Raw genomic sequence first — 18,968 nt, forward strand, 5'->3', positions numbered from 1 at the left:
CACCTTCTTAGACCATAGAGAATCAGTCTTATGTCATGCATGATTTAAGGACCAAAACATGGCTTTTCCTCCATGGCTTCCTAATTCAAGATTGCCCTCACACCTTTAAATCAACCATTCATTGCTTAGCTGATTAATGGCAGCAGATTTGCCCCGATTATTTAATAAACTGGTCTTGTTACCTTAGAATATTGTTGGATCCTGTTTAGAGCGTGGCAGTCTTGCACAGCCTTTATTAATGGGGCTTGAAACAGTTGTGATTAGACCAGGCTGATTAGGATAACTTTTTGGAGCTGAGTCTTGCATCTATAAGATTGGTCTGTGTGCATAAAACTTTTACAAAACTGGCGCTAACTGCTAACAACCAAAATCAAATAAACATAATCCTGACCATGGTGCAGGTTTGAGTAAGCTTTATTCAACAGGTTAATTACTGCATCATCCACCGCTATATGGTTCTGATGCAGAAACTGCAAAGGATCCAGTAACCAGGGAACAGAGGTAAGCTAGGAAAGAGAGGTGGGTAGCAATAAGCTTAAGTTAGCATCACAGTTTTGTATTGTAATGTTTATTGGAGCTACAAAGCAAGGACAGACTGAGGAAGCTGCCACAGAAACCCTGAACTGTAGGAGGACAGAGCATTTTATATCAAAATTATTAAAGAACATATTTAATTAATTCACACTCTCCAAACCTCAGTCCACCATTATATTAGTCAGTCAATCAGTCCATCATTGTCCTCGCAATGTGTTTTACATAGTGCATCCGAGTCTGTGGTCCTTAAGCAGCCCCTTAAGGGCATGTACCTTGAAAACACTTTTTTCCTGTCCCTTTAGTATGCGTGCGTAGATGGCTTTTTAAAGAGCCGTTTTGAGTAAAATTCTTTCCACACACGGAACAGTAATACGGCTTCTCTCCAGTGTGAATGCGCTGGTGTTGTTGGAAATTGCTTACATTATTAAAACTCTTCCCACACTCTGAGCAGTAATATGGCTTTTCCCCAGTGTGAATACGCTGATGTTTTAGAAGAGAGACCTTTTGAATAAAACTCTTCCCACACTGAGAACAATGATACGGTTTGTCTCCAGTATGAATACGCTGATGTTGCTGGAAAGAATGCTTTTGATTAAAACTCTTCCCACACTGTGAACAGTGATACGGTTTCTCTCCAGTGTGAATCTGTTGATGCCGTTGAAAATGACTCTTGTTAATAAAACCCTTTCCACACAGTGAGCACAGATAGGGCTTTTCTCCTTCATGGATGCGTTGGTGCGCTTTCAAATTTCTCATGTAAACAAAACTCTTTTCACACTGTGAGCATTGATGCGGCTTCTCTCCTGTATGAGTGCGCTGATGTTCTTGGAGACGATACTTACGGATGAAACTCTTTCCACACTGTGAGCACTGATGTGGTTTGTCTGGTCTGTGGATTAGCTGGTGTGCTGTGAGATCCTTCTCTTGAAAAAAACTCTTTTCACAGTCTAGGCAGTGGTGAAGGTCTGTCTGAATTTCTTCTTGACTATTCATAGTACAAATAATGTCTTTTTTTATTATTATTCCTGTTAAATGAAAGAAAATAGAATTCAGCATGATGAAAAATACAGAACCTTGTTTAATACCACAAAAATTATATTTTAAACCATTTCATGATTTAGGCGCAGCGACAGCAAATGCTCGGTTACCTCTGAGCTTTAATCTAGACCTTGGGACAGAGAGGAGTAACTGGTCTAAAGATCTGAAATTTCTTGACATTGTAATAAATTTTTTTTAATCAATTCTGCAGTGAACCGGGAGCCAGCCAAGTGACTTTAATACCGGAGTGATGTGGTCACTTTTGCATGTACCAGTTAAAAGTCAAGCAGCAGATTTTTGGACAAGCTGTAGACCAGAGAGCGAGGACTGATCCCTGTATATAACGCATTACAATAATCAAGGCGAGATGAAATGAAAGCATGAACGACTTTCCCAAAATTTTTGAATGATAAAAAATGGCTTAATCTTGGCTACAATTCTCTGTTCAAAGATACCAGATTCAACTAGAGTTTATTTGTTTATCAAATTTTAAATCATTATCAAATATTACGCCTAAATTCCGTACAAATGGTTTACAGTAATTCGCTAATGGAGCAAAGTTACTGCCAGGGGCACACAAGGAATCCATTTTTCCAAAGGCCACAATCTCTCGAATTATTTTCATTTAATTAGAGAAAATTTAGAGACATCCAAGATATAAGAGACTTGATGGCGTTTTTAGTGTTTTTCTTTAAAAGCAAATAGATCTGAGTGGCGTCAGCATTACAGTGAAGAAAGGTACCGTGTTTGTTTATGATGGAACCCAGAGGCAGCATATATAAAGAAAAGAGGAAGGGACCCAGGATGGAACCCTGTGGAACCCCACAAGTTAGTGGAGCCTCTGAAAAAGAAAAAAAAACACTGCGGCTCACTGAGAAGGTTCTCTTGGTCTTATAAGATTTAATCCAGTTCAGAGCTGAACCTCGGATGCCACAGCAGTTTTCAAGGTGTGAGATAAGAATGTTGTGATCTATAGTATCAAACGCTACACTAAGATCTAAAAGCACTAAAACAGCAGGATCACCTGAATCAGCTGTCAATAAAAGATCGTTAGAGACTTTTTAAAGTGCAGTTTCTGTGCTGTGATATTTAGGGCTGAAACGATTCCTCGAGTAAACCGAGTAATTCGATTACAAAAAAATGATGGAGGCAAAATCTTCTGCCTCAAAGCTTCTTTTAATTAACTTAAAAAGCTTGCGTTATTTTTTTTGCGCAATTATTTGTTGACAGCGCGCTTTTGACAAAGTGCGCTTCCGGATGCAAGCCGCCAGTAAACACCAACGAAGAAGAAGGGATGGAGCAGTCGAGCGCCGTGTTCTTAGCGCTGTCATAGTAACTTACCTCAGGATCAGTGAGTTAATCCTCTCCAAATGCTGTTTTTAATTGATCTGATTTAAGATTCTCTGTAAAACTGCAGGTAGAAACAGCTAAATGTAGAGATTGTTTTAGCTTAGCTGGATAACTAGGCCGTCCAAGTGGCACAACGTCTTCAGCTCTTCTTCTCCTTTGTCTTTTAGTTGGGTGTTTCACTGCCCCCTACTGGACTGGATGGTGAACAGAACCATTAAGACTCTATTCACAGTCTGTTTTATTCTGTTCAGTAAAACTAAAATACAGTTTAAATTGACAGAGATTAGTGATTCCTTAGTAATAGGTTCTCTATTTTTCTAAATCTTACCTCAATATTCTCTGATCTAGCACCTAGACAAACAAATTTACATCATTACAATTTCAAAACTACATTTTAAACAGACCATTAACTGGTTTTGTTGAATTATCCTCATCTTTGATTATTTACTGAAGCATTGTTTAAAAAATAAAAATAAAAAAAACATTATGTTCAAGTGTTCAATTCCTGCCTAGAGTCTGTGACCCTGACGTTTGTATGTTCTCCCACCATGTCCATCACTCTAATATAGGCTTTATATGATGAGTCTCCCTAACAAGAGGTTTTCTTATGGACCCACAGCTGTTTAGTCCCAATCCTGTATGTTTTCTTTTCCCGTTTTAAGTCAGTTCCAGTAGTTTTAGGTCTCCTAAATTGTTTTGTTTACTTGCTGCCCCCGAATTTTTTTGACTTTTCTTTATAGCAAACATAAGGAGGACCGACGCCACTCTGTTTGCACCATACATAGCTTAATCTTAGCCATAATTCTTATTTGGAAGAAAGTATATTTTTTCACTACATACGATATGTAGAAATTTCAGCCTCCCAGTTACTCCCCTTTATCCCAAGGTCGAAATTAAAGCTCAGAGGTGACTGTGTATACGCTGTGCGTACTGTAATATTGGAACAGTTCACTATTTAATATTAAAGCAGCACCTACATTAGAAACTTTTAAATCCAGACTGAAAGCTCACTTCTTTTCACTGACTTTTACATCTGGATAAGTCATATGATCCCATGTATTCTTTTTTTATTATTTATTTTACTTTTTAGCTTTATTGGTTACATATTTTTTGTTATTAATGTATGATTTCATTCATAAATAAGTGATTTGTTCTTTAATCCTAATAGCTTTATTTCATAATTTATAAATTATCATTGTACAACACTTTAGGCAACTTCAATTTTATTAATTGTTTTTTTATTTTAAATAGGAGTCAAATAAATGGACTTACCATTTTTTCCTTCACACCTGTTGGATTTACCACCACTTCTCCAATCCATGATATAGAGGTGGCCATTAAGCATGCATGCGGAGTGCTGCCAGATCCCAAAAGCACCATTTTAGAATTTAAATAAATGTGTTTTCTTCATAGAATATCCGCTAAATGGCACATGGAAGAAATTTAACTAAAATCCAGACCAAGTACAACAAAGAATTGTTTACAATAATTTAGACTAGAACAATATTGTTTTCAATGCTAAAGAAATGATTTTTAATGAATTTTATTTTGTTTTATCGGTTTTTTTTCAATCACTGGAATGGAAAAGATGGAGATTTTCCTCATCATGTGTTTTTTTAATCACTCTAAACACAACCTATTCATTTGTATAAAATTTTAACAAATTAAAAATAAAACTAGTTATTGCATTTTAATATTTCTAAACATCCTTAATTTACAAAGTCAGATTTAATTGCTGCCATTAATAAATTCTAGTTTGAGTCACCTAGAGAAGAGGCATGTAATAAATACATAAACAGGTTATTTAGTTATTCCAGTTGTGGTTTAAAAATATCAGGGCGGACACACTGGAATGTAAAAATGACCCAAAACAACAAAACATTTAAGATTATATATTTGGAAAATGCTGTTCATTTGATTAAACGTTGAAGTTCTTTAATAATCAGCATGGACACACTGATAAAAACTACAGTCTAATGTCACGAAAGAAAAAAAAAATCATATGATCAATAAAAAAAGAGCTTTGAGATGACCATTTTGTCACATTTTTGTGTTCATTGAATTGTATTTTTATTTATTTGATGTTTTGCTGGAAAAATAAATTTTAGGCAGAGATGTCTGCTCTGTCTTTTTAATTGATCTTAAAACCCCCAATTTGGTTTAATGACTTCACGACTTTCTTAAATGAAAGGTAAGAGGAGCATAAAAAGCACAAACGGCCCTTGTAATCCACTAAACAAGTGCACTATTCATTGTATGTAAAAACTATTAAAATCAGGTCTTTGGGCGGGTTCAAGGAACAAAAACTGGAAATGGAACAAACAGAAAAAAAAGAAAATAAGTGTGTGCATTTAAGACATGTTATCAACATAATAGCATTACAATAATGGCCATTAAGGAATTTTGTTTTTCCATTCAAGCAGTTTTTGTTCTGTTGGGTGAAAGGGCAAGCAAAAAGAAAAAAAAAACAGAATAAATCTGATGACCTAAATCATCTTTTTTCTGGGTTGCTAAATCATTATTTCATTTACGAAAACACTTGCAAAGAGAAAAAAAGGGATTGACGAAGCTAGCTCCATTTTATTCGCTCCATGTCATGTCAGTATTTACAATGACTAACATTTGCATCAAGTTTAATCACGTAGCACTTTAATATTCATAGCAAAAGCAAAGATAATAATAATAAATTTACTACCACTACAAATATTATTATTATTATTATCATCATTATAAATGGAGAAAGCGCAGCCAAAAAAGAATCATTATTAATAAAAAAAAGGAGAGAAGAAATTGAAGAATAAATATAGATTTATAAGCTCTGTCGATTGTTGTCAGTAGGTGCCTAAGAGAGATTAACAAACTATCTGCTTCAGTAGAAACGCAATACTTAAGACTGAAACACGACTGCCCCATACATGTATTGTACATCATGTGTCTGAGAACAACACAGCTGGTACCGAGATCCCTTTCCTCGATACGCGCATTCTCAATGGGCACATCTGTAATATAATCTGGCCAAATAAGGAGCCAGCATGGGGTATTTGCCTGAGGGGGGGGCATGAGATATGGCAGATTACCAACACCCTCCAAACCATCACTCCTTCCAGTGCACTTTTTTGGTGATGAACCATGCCTCCCCAGTGTCTACTATGATGGGGATCCTCCCACATTCTGTTCTTATCTTTCTTAATGTTCCCTCCTGGTAAAACTGAAGGCCTCATCATTCCTCACAGAATGGTCCAATGTGTACATCATTACCCTCCTTTCTGAAAAAGCACAAGAGTAGAGAAGAGCAATATGGGATGATCAGGTTCCATGTTGCTTCAGGTGTTTTAAAAATAAATAAATAAATGAATAAATAAATAATAAATAAATTCACTGAAGAAAGAAGGAAAGTTTTTGACCGTTATTTCATGGGGCATCAGGAGGACAGCTGAATACTCAAGCTACACCAGGGACCCCACTCCATCTTGGATTATGCCATTGACTTTCAGACTCTGACTCCCTCTTGTGGCTGGAGTGAGCATCCATATTGGGGTGCTGCCCAGATTTCAGCACATTCCTCCACAGTCGCTCTGACTCAATAAAGGACGCGCTTGCAGCACGAGAGCGCCCATCTGAACTGCAAGGATTCAATAACTTAGCAACCATTATAAAAACCCAGAAACAGTTCCAACAAAAGGTTTGTCATCACCTTCATAGCCATAGAACATTTGTCTTATGTCATGCCTTAGTGGATTCCAAAGGAAGACCAAAACTTTTGTATTTTTCTCCATGCCTTCCCAATTCAAGATTGCCCTCACACCTTTAAGTCAACCATTCATTGCTCAGCTGATTGATGGCGGCAAATTTGCCATAATCATTTATTAAACTGCTCCTGTTACCTTAGAATTTTGATCCTGTTTAGAGCATGGCAGTCTTGCACAGCTCTATTAATGGGGCTTGAAACAGTTGTGATTGGACCAGGCTGATTAGGATAACTTTTTGGAGCTGGGTCTTGCATCTATAAGATTGGTCTGTGTGCATTAAGCTTTCACAAAACTGGCGCTAATTTTAAAACATGTCAAAACTACAACAACCACAATCAAATAAACATAATCCTGACCATGGTGCAGGTTTGAGTAAGCTTTATGCAACAAGTTAATTACTGCATCATCCACGTCTATATGGTTCTGATGCAGAAACTGCAAAGGGTCCAGTAACCAAGAAACAAATGTAAGCTAGGGAAAGAGGGGTGGGTGGCAATGAGCTTAAGATGGCATCACAGTATGTATTGTCATGTTTATTGGAGCTACAGAGCAAGGACAGACTGAGAAAGCTGCCACAGTTCCAATTCTTCCAGGCGTTTGAAACCCTGAACTGGAGGAGGACAAAGCATACTATATAAAAATTATTGAAGAACATATTTAATTAATTCATGCTCTCCAAACCTCAGACCACCATAATATTATTCAGTCAATCAGTCCATCAATTTCCTCACTACGTTTTTTACATAGTGCATCCCAGTCTGTGGCCCTAAAGCAGCCCCTCAAGGGCATGTAGCTTGAGAATACTTTTTTCCTCTCTCTTCAGTATGCGTGCGTAGATGGTTTTTTAAAGAGCCGTTTTGAGTAAAATTCTTTCCACACATGGAGCATTGATATGGCTTCTCTCCAGTGTGAATGCGCTTGTGTTGTTGGAAATTGCTTAAGTTACTAAAACTCTTTCCACACTCTGAGCAGTAATATGGCTTCTCCCCAGTGTGAATACGCTGATGTTGCAGAAGACAGCTCTTTTGAGTAAAACTCTTTCCACACTGAGAACAATGATACGGTTTGTCTCCAGTGTGAATGCGCTGATGTTCCAGAAGAGAGACCTTTTGAGTAAAACTCTTCCCACACTGAGAACAATGATACGGTTTCTCTCCAGTGTGAATACGCTGATGTTGCTTGAGAGAATCATTTTGATTAAAACTCTTCCCACACTGTGAACAGCAATACCGTTTGTCTTCAGTGTGAATCTGTTGATGCCGTTGAAATTGAGTACTGTTAGTAAAACCTTTTCCACACAGTGAGCACAAATACGGGTTTTCTACTTTATGGATGCGTTGGTGTGCTATAAAATTTCTCATGAAAACGAAACTCTTATCACACTGTGAGCACTGATGCGGCTTCTCTCCTTTGTGGATATACTCGTGTGCTTTCAAATTTATCATGTTAGCAAAACTTTTTCCACACTGTGAGCACGTAAGTGGGTTCCCTCGTGTATGAGTGCGCTGATGTTGTTGGAGACGATATTTAAATTTGAAACTCTTTCCACACTGTGAGCACTGATGTGGTTTTTCTTGGCTGTGGATGAGCTGGTGTGCTGTGAGATACTTCGATTGAGTAAAACCCTTTCCACACTGTGAGCACTGATACGGCTTCTCTCCTGTGTGAACGCGCTGATGTTGTTGGAGAAGACATTTATAAATGAAACTCTTTCCACACTGTGAGCACTGATGTGGTTTGTCTTGTCTGTGGATGAGCTGGTGTGCTGTGAGATCCTTCTCTTGAAGAAAACTCTTTCCACACTCTAGGCAGTGGTGAAGGTCTGTCTGAGTTTCTTCTTGACTAGTCATAGTACAAATAATACGGCTTTTGTTCTTTTTATCATCCCTGTTAGAAAGAAAATAGAATTCAGTACATGAAAAATACAAAACATTATCCTGGTACTACGGACACTATTACCTAAACAGAGCTCTATGTAGGATCCAGTCAGTAAGTGTTTAGACTTTAACTTACCTCAGGATCAGTGAGTTAATCCTCTCCAAATGCTGTTTTTAATTGAACTGATATAAGATTCTCTGTAAAACTGCAGGTAGAAACAGCTAAATGTAGAGATTGTTTTAGCTTAGCCGGATAACTAGGCCGTCCAAGTGGCACAACGTCTTCAGCTCTTCTTCTCCTTTGTCTTTTAGTTGGGTGTTTCACTGCCCCCTACTGGACTGGATGGTGAACAGAACCATTAAGAATCTATTCAGAGTGTGTTTTATTCTGTTCAGTAAACCTAAAATGTAGTTTAAATTGACAGAGATTAGTGATTCCTTAGTAATAGGTTCTCTATTTTTCTAAATCTTACCTCAATATTCTCTGATCTAGCACCTAGACAAACAAATTTACATCATTACAATTTCAAAACTACATTTTAAACAGACCATTAACTGGTTTTGTTGAATTATCCTCATCTTTGATCATTTACTGAAGCATTGTTTAAAAAATAAAAATAAAAATAAAAAAAAACATTATGGTCAAGTGTTCAATTCCTGCCTAGAGTCTGTGACCCTGACGTTTGCATGTTCTCCCACCATGCCCATCACTCTGGTACAGGCTACATCTGGACTCATCATATCACATGACCCTTTTCCATCGCTCCAAAATGCAATCTCTATGCCTTTTAACAAACTGAAGCCCATTTTATGATAAGTCTCACTAACAAGAGGTTTTCTTATGGACACACAGTTGTTTAGTCCCAACCCTGTGAGTTCTTATCACACTGTGTGTGTATGAAAATGTTCTTCCTGTTACTATTAAACATAGCTATGGTTTTTACTGTTTATTTTTTACCATGAAACCTCACCAAGCGTTTAATTGATCTCCATTCATGATTGATTTTCTGACTACTTTTCTCCCACTACTTTTAGGACTATCTTTCCCAGTTTTAAGAGTCCATGGATCAGTTCCAGTAATGTTATCTCTCTTAAATAGTTTTGTTTGCTCGCTGCACCCAATTTGTTTTGACCTCCCTTTATACAGTAGCTGGGGTCTTTAACTAAAATTGCTTGAGGTCTGGTAAATGAATACTCCTCACCACCTAAGGTCCGGACAACCCAAAACAGGCACTGATGCTTTAGGTGTAGATTACATTTTTTACTGAATAAAATATACTATGTTCTCATATGGATAAACATGTCTTTTTGTATGTATAAACAGACATAAATTTACATCCTTCACAAATTGGATCTCATTTTAATGCTGTTCTGTTCTGTCCTTTATGTTGCTTTGGTATAAAATAATTTAATTAAACCACTAACAATGTCTGACAAAAATATGATGAAGGAAACTAAATGCCTTCATCTCCAAATCTGCACAGAACATAAATTAATTTCAACATTAACAAATTAAAAGGAAAACTAAAGTGCTTTTTTTCTGCTGAACTAAGATAAACAAATCTATGAATGCAAACCTTTCTCGTTCAAAAAAATCTCGTAATTCATTTTATATTTATTCACATTTAGTGTCTCTATTTAACTACTGTGTATCTAATGTTGAACACTGCTCTCTTTAAGTTGCATTGGTAAACGTCCACAAATATCATTCAGAAACTCAAACAGGCAAAAAGTGCCAGTGTTAGACAAATGAGTACAAGAACCCTTGTCACAACCTCCACACTGCTTTTTTATAGCCATATTTGTTTGGAGATCAACAAGCTCCATGTGTAGCTGTCCCACATCTGCCCACTTGTATAACTGTTTTGCCTCCTGTGAAAACGTAATTAAATTGTTTAACAGAAATGGATTCTGAATGCAAAGGAGAAGCTGGTCTCCAAGGCTAAAGTTCTCAAAATGATCCGTGAAGTTTCTAATCAGTTTCTGTATGAACTCCACATGAAAGAAAGCATCTCTCTCACTAATTTGTTTGAGTGCATGAAAATGTGTGCAATCCTCTTTAAGATCCTCTCTGAAAATGTCCAGCTTTCTCTGGAAAGGCTGGACAGCTGCTACCAAATCACAAACAGAGTTGTTCTTGCCTTGTAGTTTTAAGTTGAGGTCATTTAGGTGTGGTGTTATGTCAACAAGGTAGGCCATAATATTCATTTTCCTCTCTTCTTCTAAAGTTGTTTAATCTTTACTCTCAGTTCATGTCCTTTTTTTCCATCTAAAAATGTTTAACACGCAGCCTCTATGCACTCCATTACTATTTCCCCATCTGTAAAGGGCTGGTTACATTTTCCTAAAATCTACTGTATTCTCACACTGTTCTAAACACTGTACGCTCTGTGAAAAAATGGAGAGGCTTATCGGTAAGGTTCAAGGCTCACACTCATCACCAGTTCCTTATTTCTGGAATTTTAGGATTTTAGAACATATATCGCAAGCCGTTCATTGCAACCCATCGATCAATGGGTTCCACCTGTTGTGCCGTGGCACTCATCTTAGCTGCCTAGTCTCCTGTGTTCACAGGGAAAAGTAAATCATCAGAACGACTCGGTCCAAAACATAATGGCTTTGGTTAATGCCAGGTCTTTATTCATAAAGATTTATTTATATATGCACACTAGCGTTCAAAAGTTTGGGGTCACTTTCTAATTCCATGATGGTTCCTGATTTTTATTTCTTTCTACATTGTAAAGGAATGCTGAAGGCGTCCAAAAAATGCATTAATCTCCTTTGAACAGTTAATGGTGAGATGTATCTGCTACTTCTGCTCTGTAAAGACTTTATAACGCCTCCTGGGATGGCCTTCATGAGAGCCAGTTTCAATACGATGCTTGACGGATTTTGCAAATCCACTTGACAATACTGTTCTGTTCTTTTTGTTGTTGTTACATAATTACCTAATTCCAAATAAGTTATTTTATAGTTTTAAAATCCCCAATATTGTTGTAGAATGTGGAAGATAAATCACTAAAATCACTAAACAAAAATAAAGAAATTTGCAAGTGACCCCAAACTTTTGAACGGTAGTATATATACATACATATTTATGTGTGTTGTCCATCTAAACCTGTGGTTTATTTCATTGATTCTTTTAATCTTCTTCAGTGGGTGTGTAGCCCTCTGGGATTAATGAAGAATCCTGGGATCTTTGAACCTTAAAACTTAAAAAAATCTACTTTCTTTTAAATAATGAATTACAGCAAAGATTAATGTATTTTCATCATTCACAAATTTTGATAAAGTGATTCAAGTTTTTATTTCATCTTGACTTAATTACCGTAATGTGTTATATACAGGAATCACACCTGTTGGATTCACCACCATTTGGCCATTAAGCATACACGCTGTCCCCCCTCGAAGGCTGCAGTTCGTCTCGTGGAGTTCTGCCAAATCCCAAAACACTATTTTAGAATTTAAATACATTTGTCTTGCTTCACAGAATATCCACGAAATTGCACATGGCAGAAATTTATCTACAAGCCAGACCAATTACAACAAAGAATTGTTTACAATAATTTAGCCTAAAACAATATTGTTTCCAATGCTAAAGGAATTATTGTTAATTAATTTTATTTTGTTTTATTGTTTTTTTATACCTGGAATGAAAAAGATGGAGATTTTCCTCATCATAACATGTGTTGTTTTTTAATCATTCTAAACACAACCTATACATTTATATGTTATTTTAATAAATAAAAAAATAAAACTAGTCATTGCATTATGTGTCACACCTGCCAACACCTTTAATTGGACTACGGTTCGGAAGATCCCAGGTTCAAACCCCACAACCACCAAGTTGCCACTGTTGGGCCCTTAAGTGTGGCCCTTAACCCTCAACTGCTCAGATGTGTAAAGAGATAAAAATAAAACTCGCTCTGGATCAGAGTGTCTGCCAAATGCCTAAATGTAATAAACATGGACACACATGCAGAGGTTGTTTAGTTATTTCATGGGTTTTTATGGGTTAAAAAATTAGGGTGGACACCCTGGAATGTAACTAAAAACTGCTTTTATGACCCAAAGCAATAAAAAGCTTTGAGATTAAATATTTGGAAAATATTTACCTCACCTCTTCATGTTTTTTTCTAAGTTTGTGTTATTTAAGGTCCCCCGCCCCCCTTACATGTTATTTGTATCGAGGATGAGAGAAATGTAATTTTGATTCTCTATATGTATGCACTGTACATGTAGCAGAATTGACAATAAAGTTGACTTTGAAAATGTTGTTCATTTGAGTAAACTTTCAAGTTTTTTCATGGATACACTGATAAAAACTACCATCTAATGTCACAAAAGAAAAAAAATATGATCAATAAAAAAAGAGCTTTGCGATGACCATTTTGTCATATTTTGTGTTCATTGGATTGAACTAAGACATTTTTATTTATTTGATGTTTTGCTGAGGAAATGAATTTTAGGCAGAGATGTCAGCTCTGTCTTGTTAATTTATCTTAAAACCTGTACTTTGGTTTGAGAACTTCACACCTTTCATGAATGAGCATAAACAGCACATAAAAATGGCCCTTGTAATCCACTAAACAAATGCACTAATCATTATAAGTAGAAACTATTAAAATCAGTTCTTTGAGAACGAAAACTGGAAATGAAACAAACAGAAATTAAAAAAAAGAAAAAAGGATTTTTGTTTCTCTATTTAAGCAGTTTTTGTTCTGTTTTGTGCATGTGAACAAAAAAAAAAAAACAATCTTTTTAATTCCGAGTTGCTACATCTTCATTTCATTTACAAAAACACTAGCAAAGAGAAAAAAGGAATTGACAAAGCTGGCTTCATTTTGTTGATGTCGTGTCAGTATTTACAATAAAAGACATATTTGCATTGAGTTAAATAATGTAGCACTTTAATAATCATAGCAAAAGCAAATATAATAATAACAATAATAGTAACTAATTCACAGCACTAATACTACTACAAATGATTGTTATTATTATTACTATGATGGGGATCCTTCCACATTGTCCTTATCTTTCTCAATGTTCCCTCATGCTTGAACTGAGGGCCTCATCATTCCCCACAGAATGGTTCAATGTGGGCGACATCATTACCCTCCCTAATCGGAAAGGCACAGGAGTGGGGAGGAGCATTATGGGATGATCACGTTCCCTGCTGCTTCACCTGTTAAAAAAAAATAAATCACTAAAGAAACAAGAAAAGTTTTTGACCATTAATTCATGGACAGCCTAATGCTCACGCTACACCAGGGATCCCATTCCATCTCAAACTATGCCATCGACTTTTAGACTCTGTGGCTGGGGTAAGCGCCCACATTTTAGCACAATCCTCCACAGTCTCTCTGACTCAATCTAGCTCCCATCTGACCTGCAGGCATTCATTAGTGCCCCTTATCAACACCTGGAAATGGTTTCAACAAGAGGTTTGTCATCAGCTTTATAAACCACAGAGAATCAGTCTTATGTCACGCATGTCTTAGTGGAGTTCAAAGGAAAACCAAAACTTCTTCATCTTTTCCTCCATGGCTTCCCAATTCAAGATTGCCCTCACATCTTTAAATCAACCATTCATTGCTCAACTGCTTGATAGCAGTAAATTTGCCCCGATCACTCATGACACTGCTCCCATTACTTTGGAATTTTCTTGGATCCTGTTTCAAATATGACAGTCTTGCATAGCTCTATTATAGGAGTTTGAAACAGCTGTGATTGGAGCATCATGCAGCCGAGTCCTGCATCTGTAAGAATGGTCTGTGTGCATAAAGCTTTTACATAACTGGTGGTAAGTTCAAAACATGTCAAAACTACAACAACCACAATCAAACAAACACAATCCTGACCATGGTCCAGGATTGAGTAAGCCTTATGCAACAGGTTATTTACTGCATCATCCACCTCTATATGGTTCTGATGTACAAACTGCAAAGGTTCCAGTAACAAGGGAACGGAGGTAAGCTAGGAAACAGGGGCCAGTGGGAATGAGCTTAACATGGCATCAAAGTATGTATTGTCATGTTTATTGGAGCTACAGAGCAAGGACAGACTGAGAGAGCTGCCATAGTTCCAAAGAGAACATACTACATATTTAATTAATTCATGCTCTACAAACCTCAGTCCAGCATTGTATTAGTCGGTCAATCAGTCCATCAATGTCCTCACCATGTGTTTCACATAATGCATCCCAGTGTGGCCCTAAAGCAGCCCCTCAAGGACATGTGTCTTGAGAAAACCTTTTTCCTTTGCCTACAATGTGTGTGCGTAAATGTGATTTTAAATAGTTGTATTGAGTAAAATTCTTTCCACACATGGAACAGTAATACGGCTTCTCTCCAGTGTGAATGCGCTGGTGTTGTTGGAAATTGCTCAAATTACTAAAACTCTTCCCACACTCTGAGCAGTAATATGGCTTCTCCCCAGTGTGAATACGCTGATGTTGCAAAAGACAGCCCTTTTGAGTAAAACTCTTCCCACACTGAGAACAATGGTACGGTTTGTCTCCAGTGTGAATACGCTGATGTTGCTGGAAAGAATGCTTTTGATAAAAACTCTTCCCACACTGTAAACAGTGATATGGTTTCTCTCCAGTGTGAATCTGTTGATGCTGTTGAAAATGACTCTTGTTAATAAAACCCCTTCCACACAGTGAGCACAGATAGGGCTTTTCTCCTTTATGGATGCGTTGGTGTACTTTCAAATTTCTCATGTAAACAAAACTCTTTTCACACTGTGAGCACTGATGCGGCTTCTCTCCTGTATGGATGTACTCGTGTGATTTCAAATTTCTCATGTTAGCAAAACTCTTTCCACACTGTGAGCACTGACGCGCCTTCTCTCCTGTATGAGTGCGCTGATGATCTTGGAGACGATATTTATGAATGAAACTCTTTCCACACTGTGAGCACTGATGCATCTTCTCTCCTGTATGGGCGTACTAGTGTGATTCCAAATCTTTCATGTTAGCAAAACTCTTTCCACACTTTGAGCACTTATGCAGCTTCTCTCGTGTATGAGTGAGCTGATGTTTTTGGAGACGATATTTATGAATGAAACTCTTTCCACACTTTGGGCACTGATGTGGTTTTTCTTGGCTGTGGATGAGCTGGTGTGCTGTGAGATACTTCTCTTGACTAAAACTCTTTCCACACTGTGAGCACTGATACGGCTTTTCTCCTGTATGAGTGAGCTGATGTTGTTGAAGAAGACATTTATAATTGAAACTTTTTCCACACTGTGAGCACTGATGTGGTTTGTCTTGTCTGTGGATGAGCTGGTGTACTGTGAGATCCTTCTCTTGAAGAAAACTCTTTCCACACTCTAAGCAGTGATGAAGGTCTGTCTGAGTTTCTTCTTGACTAGTCATAGTACAAATAAGGCCTTTGAATTTTAAATTATCCCTGTTAAAGGAAAGAAAATAGAATTCAGCACCATGAACAATACAAAATATTGTTCAATACCAAAAAATATATATTTTATATTAGTATTTTTTATTTTTTTTTCCTGGTACTACAGACACTATTACCTAAACAGAGCTCTATTTAGGATCCAGTCAGTAACTGTTTAGACTTTAACTTACCTCAGGATCAGTGAGTTAATCCTCTCCAAATGCTGTTTTCAACTGAACTCGATCTGATTTAAGATTCTCTGTAAAACTGCAGGTAGAAACAGCTAAATGTAGAGATTGTTTTAGCTTAGCTGGATAACTAGGCCGTCCAAGTAACACAACGGCTTCAGATGTTCTTCTTTGTCTTTTAGTTGGGTGTTTCACTGCCCCCTACTGGACTGGATGGTAAACAGTAAACTATATGGCCAGTAGAGACACATGCTGTGGGGTTGGAGTAAAGTGTTTGAATCATGTGAATGACAGAAGGTCCAAACCCAAATCTCCCAAGTACAGCCCACAAATAAAATCATTCCAGTCCAGTCTATTAAAAGCCTTCATACAGTAGCATCCAAGCTAAAAACGGCACTAGATTGTTTATTATTTTGGCAGGCATCAATTACAATTGGCACTAATTTCAAAACATGTCAAAAATACAACAACCACATTAAATAAACATAATCCTGACCATGGTGCAGGTTTGAGTAAGCTTTATGCAACAAGTTAATTACTGCATCATCCACGTCTATATGGTTCTGATGACAAAACGCAAAGGGTCAAGCAACCAGGGAACAGAGGTAAGCTAGGAAAGAGGGGTGGGTGGCAATGAGCTTAAGATGTCATTATAGTATGTTTTGTCATGTTTATTAGAGCTACAGAGCAAGGCCAGACCGAGGAAGCTGTCACAGTTCCAATTCCTCCAGGCATTTGAAACCCTGAAATGGAGGAGCACAGAGCATACTACATTAAAATTATTAGAGAACATATTTACATTACATTTAGGCATTTGCTCTTATCCAGAGCGACTTACATTTTTATCTCATTAGACATCCGAGTAGTTGTGGGATAAGGGCCTTGCTCAAGAGTGCCAACAGTGGCAACTTGGTGATTGCGGGGTTAGAACCTGGGATCTTTCAAATCGTAGTCCAATGCCTTAACCACGGAGCTACTCCTTGCCCCGTATTTAATTGATTCATGCTCTCCAAACCTCAGTGCACCATTATAATAGTCAATCAGTCCATCACTGTCCTCACCATGTGTTTTACATAGTGCATCCCAGTTTGTGGCCCTAAAGCAGCCCCCCAAGGGCATGTACTGTACCTTGAGAATACTTTTTTCCTCTCCTTTCAGTATGCGTGCGTAGATGGTTTTTTAAAGAGCCGTTTTGAGTAAAATTCTTTCCACACACGGAGCAATAATACGGCTTTTCTCCAGTGTGAATGCGCTTGTGTTGTTGGAAATTGCTTAAGTTACTAAAACTCTTCCCACACTCTAAGCAGTAATATGGCTTCTCCGCAGAGTGAATACGCTGATGTTGCAGAAGATAGAGCCTTTGAGTAAAACTTTTTCCACACTGGGAACAATGATACGGTTTCTCTCCAGTGTGAATGCGCTGATGTTGCTGGAGAGAATCCTTTTGATTAAAACTCTTCCCACACTGTGAACAGGGATACGGTTTGTCTCCAGTGTGAATCTGTTGATGCCGTTGAAGTTGACTCCTGTTAATAAAACCCTTTCCACACAGTGAGCACAGATAGGGATTTTTTACTTCATGGATGCGTTGGTGTGCTTTCAAATTTCTTACGTAAACAAAACTCTTTTCACACTGTGAGCACTGATGTGGCTTCTCTCCTTTGTGGATATACTCGTGTGCTTTCAAATTTCTCATGTTAGCAAAACTCTTTTCACACTGTGAGCACTGATATGGCTTCTCTCCTGTATGAGTGCGCTGATGTTGTTGGAGATGACATTTATAAATGAAACTCTTTCCACACTGTGAGCACTGATACGGCTTCTCTCCTGTATGAGTGCGCTGATGTTGTTGCAGACCACTTTTATAAATGAAACTCTTTCCACACTGTGAGCACTGATGTGGTTTGTCTTGTCTGTGGATGCGCTGGTGTGCTGTGAGATCCTTCTCTTGACTAAAACTCTTTCCACACTCTAAGCAGTGGTGAAGGTCTGTCTGAGTTTCTTCTTGACCAGTCATAGTACAACTAATGTATTTTTTTTTTTATCTTTTTATTATCCCTGTTAAAAAGAAAATAGAATTTAGTACATGAAAAATACAAAACATTATCCTATACTAAAAAAAATAATGACTTATTATTATTTTCTGGTACTACAGACACTATTACCTAAACAGAGCTCTATGTAGGATCCAGTCAGTAAGTGTTTAGACTTTAACTTACCTCAGGATCAGTGAGTTAATCCTCTCCAAATGCTGTTTTTAATTGAACTGATTTAAGATTCTCTGTAAAACTGCAGGTAGAAACAGCTAAATGTAGAGATTGTTTTAGCTTAGCTGGATAACTAGGCCGTCCAAGTGGCACAACGTCTTCAGCTCTTCTTCTCCTTTGTCTTTTAGTTGGGTGTTTCACTGCCCCCTACTGGACTGGATGGTGAACAGAACCATTAAGACTATTCAGAGTGTGTTTTATTCTGTTCAGTAAACCTAAAATGTAGTTTAAATTGACAGAGATCAGTGATTTCTTAGTAATAGGTTTTCTATTTTTCTAAATCTTACCTCAATATTCTCTGATCTAGCACCTAGACAAACAAATTTACATCATTACAATTTCAAAACTACATTTTAAACAGACCATTAACTGGTTTTGTTGAATTATCCTCATCTTTGATCATTTACTGAAGCATTGTTTAAAAAATAAAAATAAAAATAAAAAAAATCATTATGGTCAAGTGTTCAATTCCTGCCTAGAGTCTGTGACCCTGACGTTTGCATGTTCTCCCACCATGTCCATCACTCTGGTACAGGCTACATCTGAACTCATCTTTTCACAT

At 37.3% G+C, this 18,968-nt stretch overlaps 3 protein-coding genes across 3 annotated transcripts in view; all 3 read right to left on the reverse strand.

Annotated features, from left to right (window-relative positions):
• Window positions 1-18,968, reverse strand: part of LOC128523508 (gastrula zinc finger protein XlCGF26.1-like) — a 179,410-nt gene that overhangs the window by 147,121 nt on the left and 13,321 nt on the right. The window lies entirely within an intron of this gene.
• On the reverse strand, window positions 553-8,823 carry LOC128524106 (zinc finger protein 883-like). The gene is made up of 3 exons (XM_053496443.1): window positions 8,685-8,823; window positions 7,534-8,558; window positions 553-1,463 (listed from the first exon to the last, which is right to left on the reverse strand). The coding sequence occupies exons 2-3, from the start codon at window positions 8,519-8,521 to the stop codon at window positions 793-795; spliced, it is 1,659 nt and encodes a 552-aa protein (XP_053352418.1). The 5' UTR covers window positions 8,522-8,558; window positions 8,685-8,823; the 3' UTR covers window positions 553-792.
• LOC128523857 (zinc finger protein ZFP2-like) lies at window positions 15,493-18,514 on the reverse strand. The gene is made up of 4 exons (XM_053496012.1): window positions 18,359-18,514; window positions 16,978-18,197; window positions 16,143-16,882; window positions 15,493-15,963 (listed from the first exon to the last, which is right to left on the reverse strand). Exon 2 carries the CDS (start codon window positions 18,154-18,156, stop codon window positions 17,236-17,238), a length of 921 nt encoding a protein of 306 aa, XP_053351987.1. The 5' UTR covers window positions 18,157-18,197; window positions 18,359-18,514; the 3' UTR covers window positions 15,493-15,963; window positions 16,143-16,882; window positions 16,978-17,235.

This window comes from Clarias gariepinus, chromosome 1 (assembly GCF_024256425.1).
Source record: "Clarias gariepinus isolate MV-2021 ecotype Netherlands chromosome 1, CGAR_prim_01v2, whole genome shotgun sequence".
NCBI lineage: Eukaryota > Metazoa > Chordata > Actinopteri > Siluriformes > Clariidae > Clarias > Clarias gariepinus.

What these genes read in the sequence shown, in the direction of transcription:
- LOC128524106 (XM_053496443.1), bottom strand. Translation starts at nt 8,521, where the DNA reads ATGACTAGTCAAGAAGAAACTCAGACAGACCTTCACCACTGCCTAGAG. An exon ending in CATGTGTGGAAAGAATTTTA is followed by an intron (nt 1,464 to 7,533) that starts CTCAAAACGGCT and finishes AAAAGAGTTTTT; the next exon opens with TTCAAGAGAAGGATCTCACA.
- LOC128523857 (XM_053496012.1), bottom strand. Translation starts at nt 18,156, where the DNA reads ATGACTGGTCAAGAAGAAACTCAGACAGACCTTCACCACTGCTTAGAG.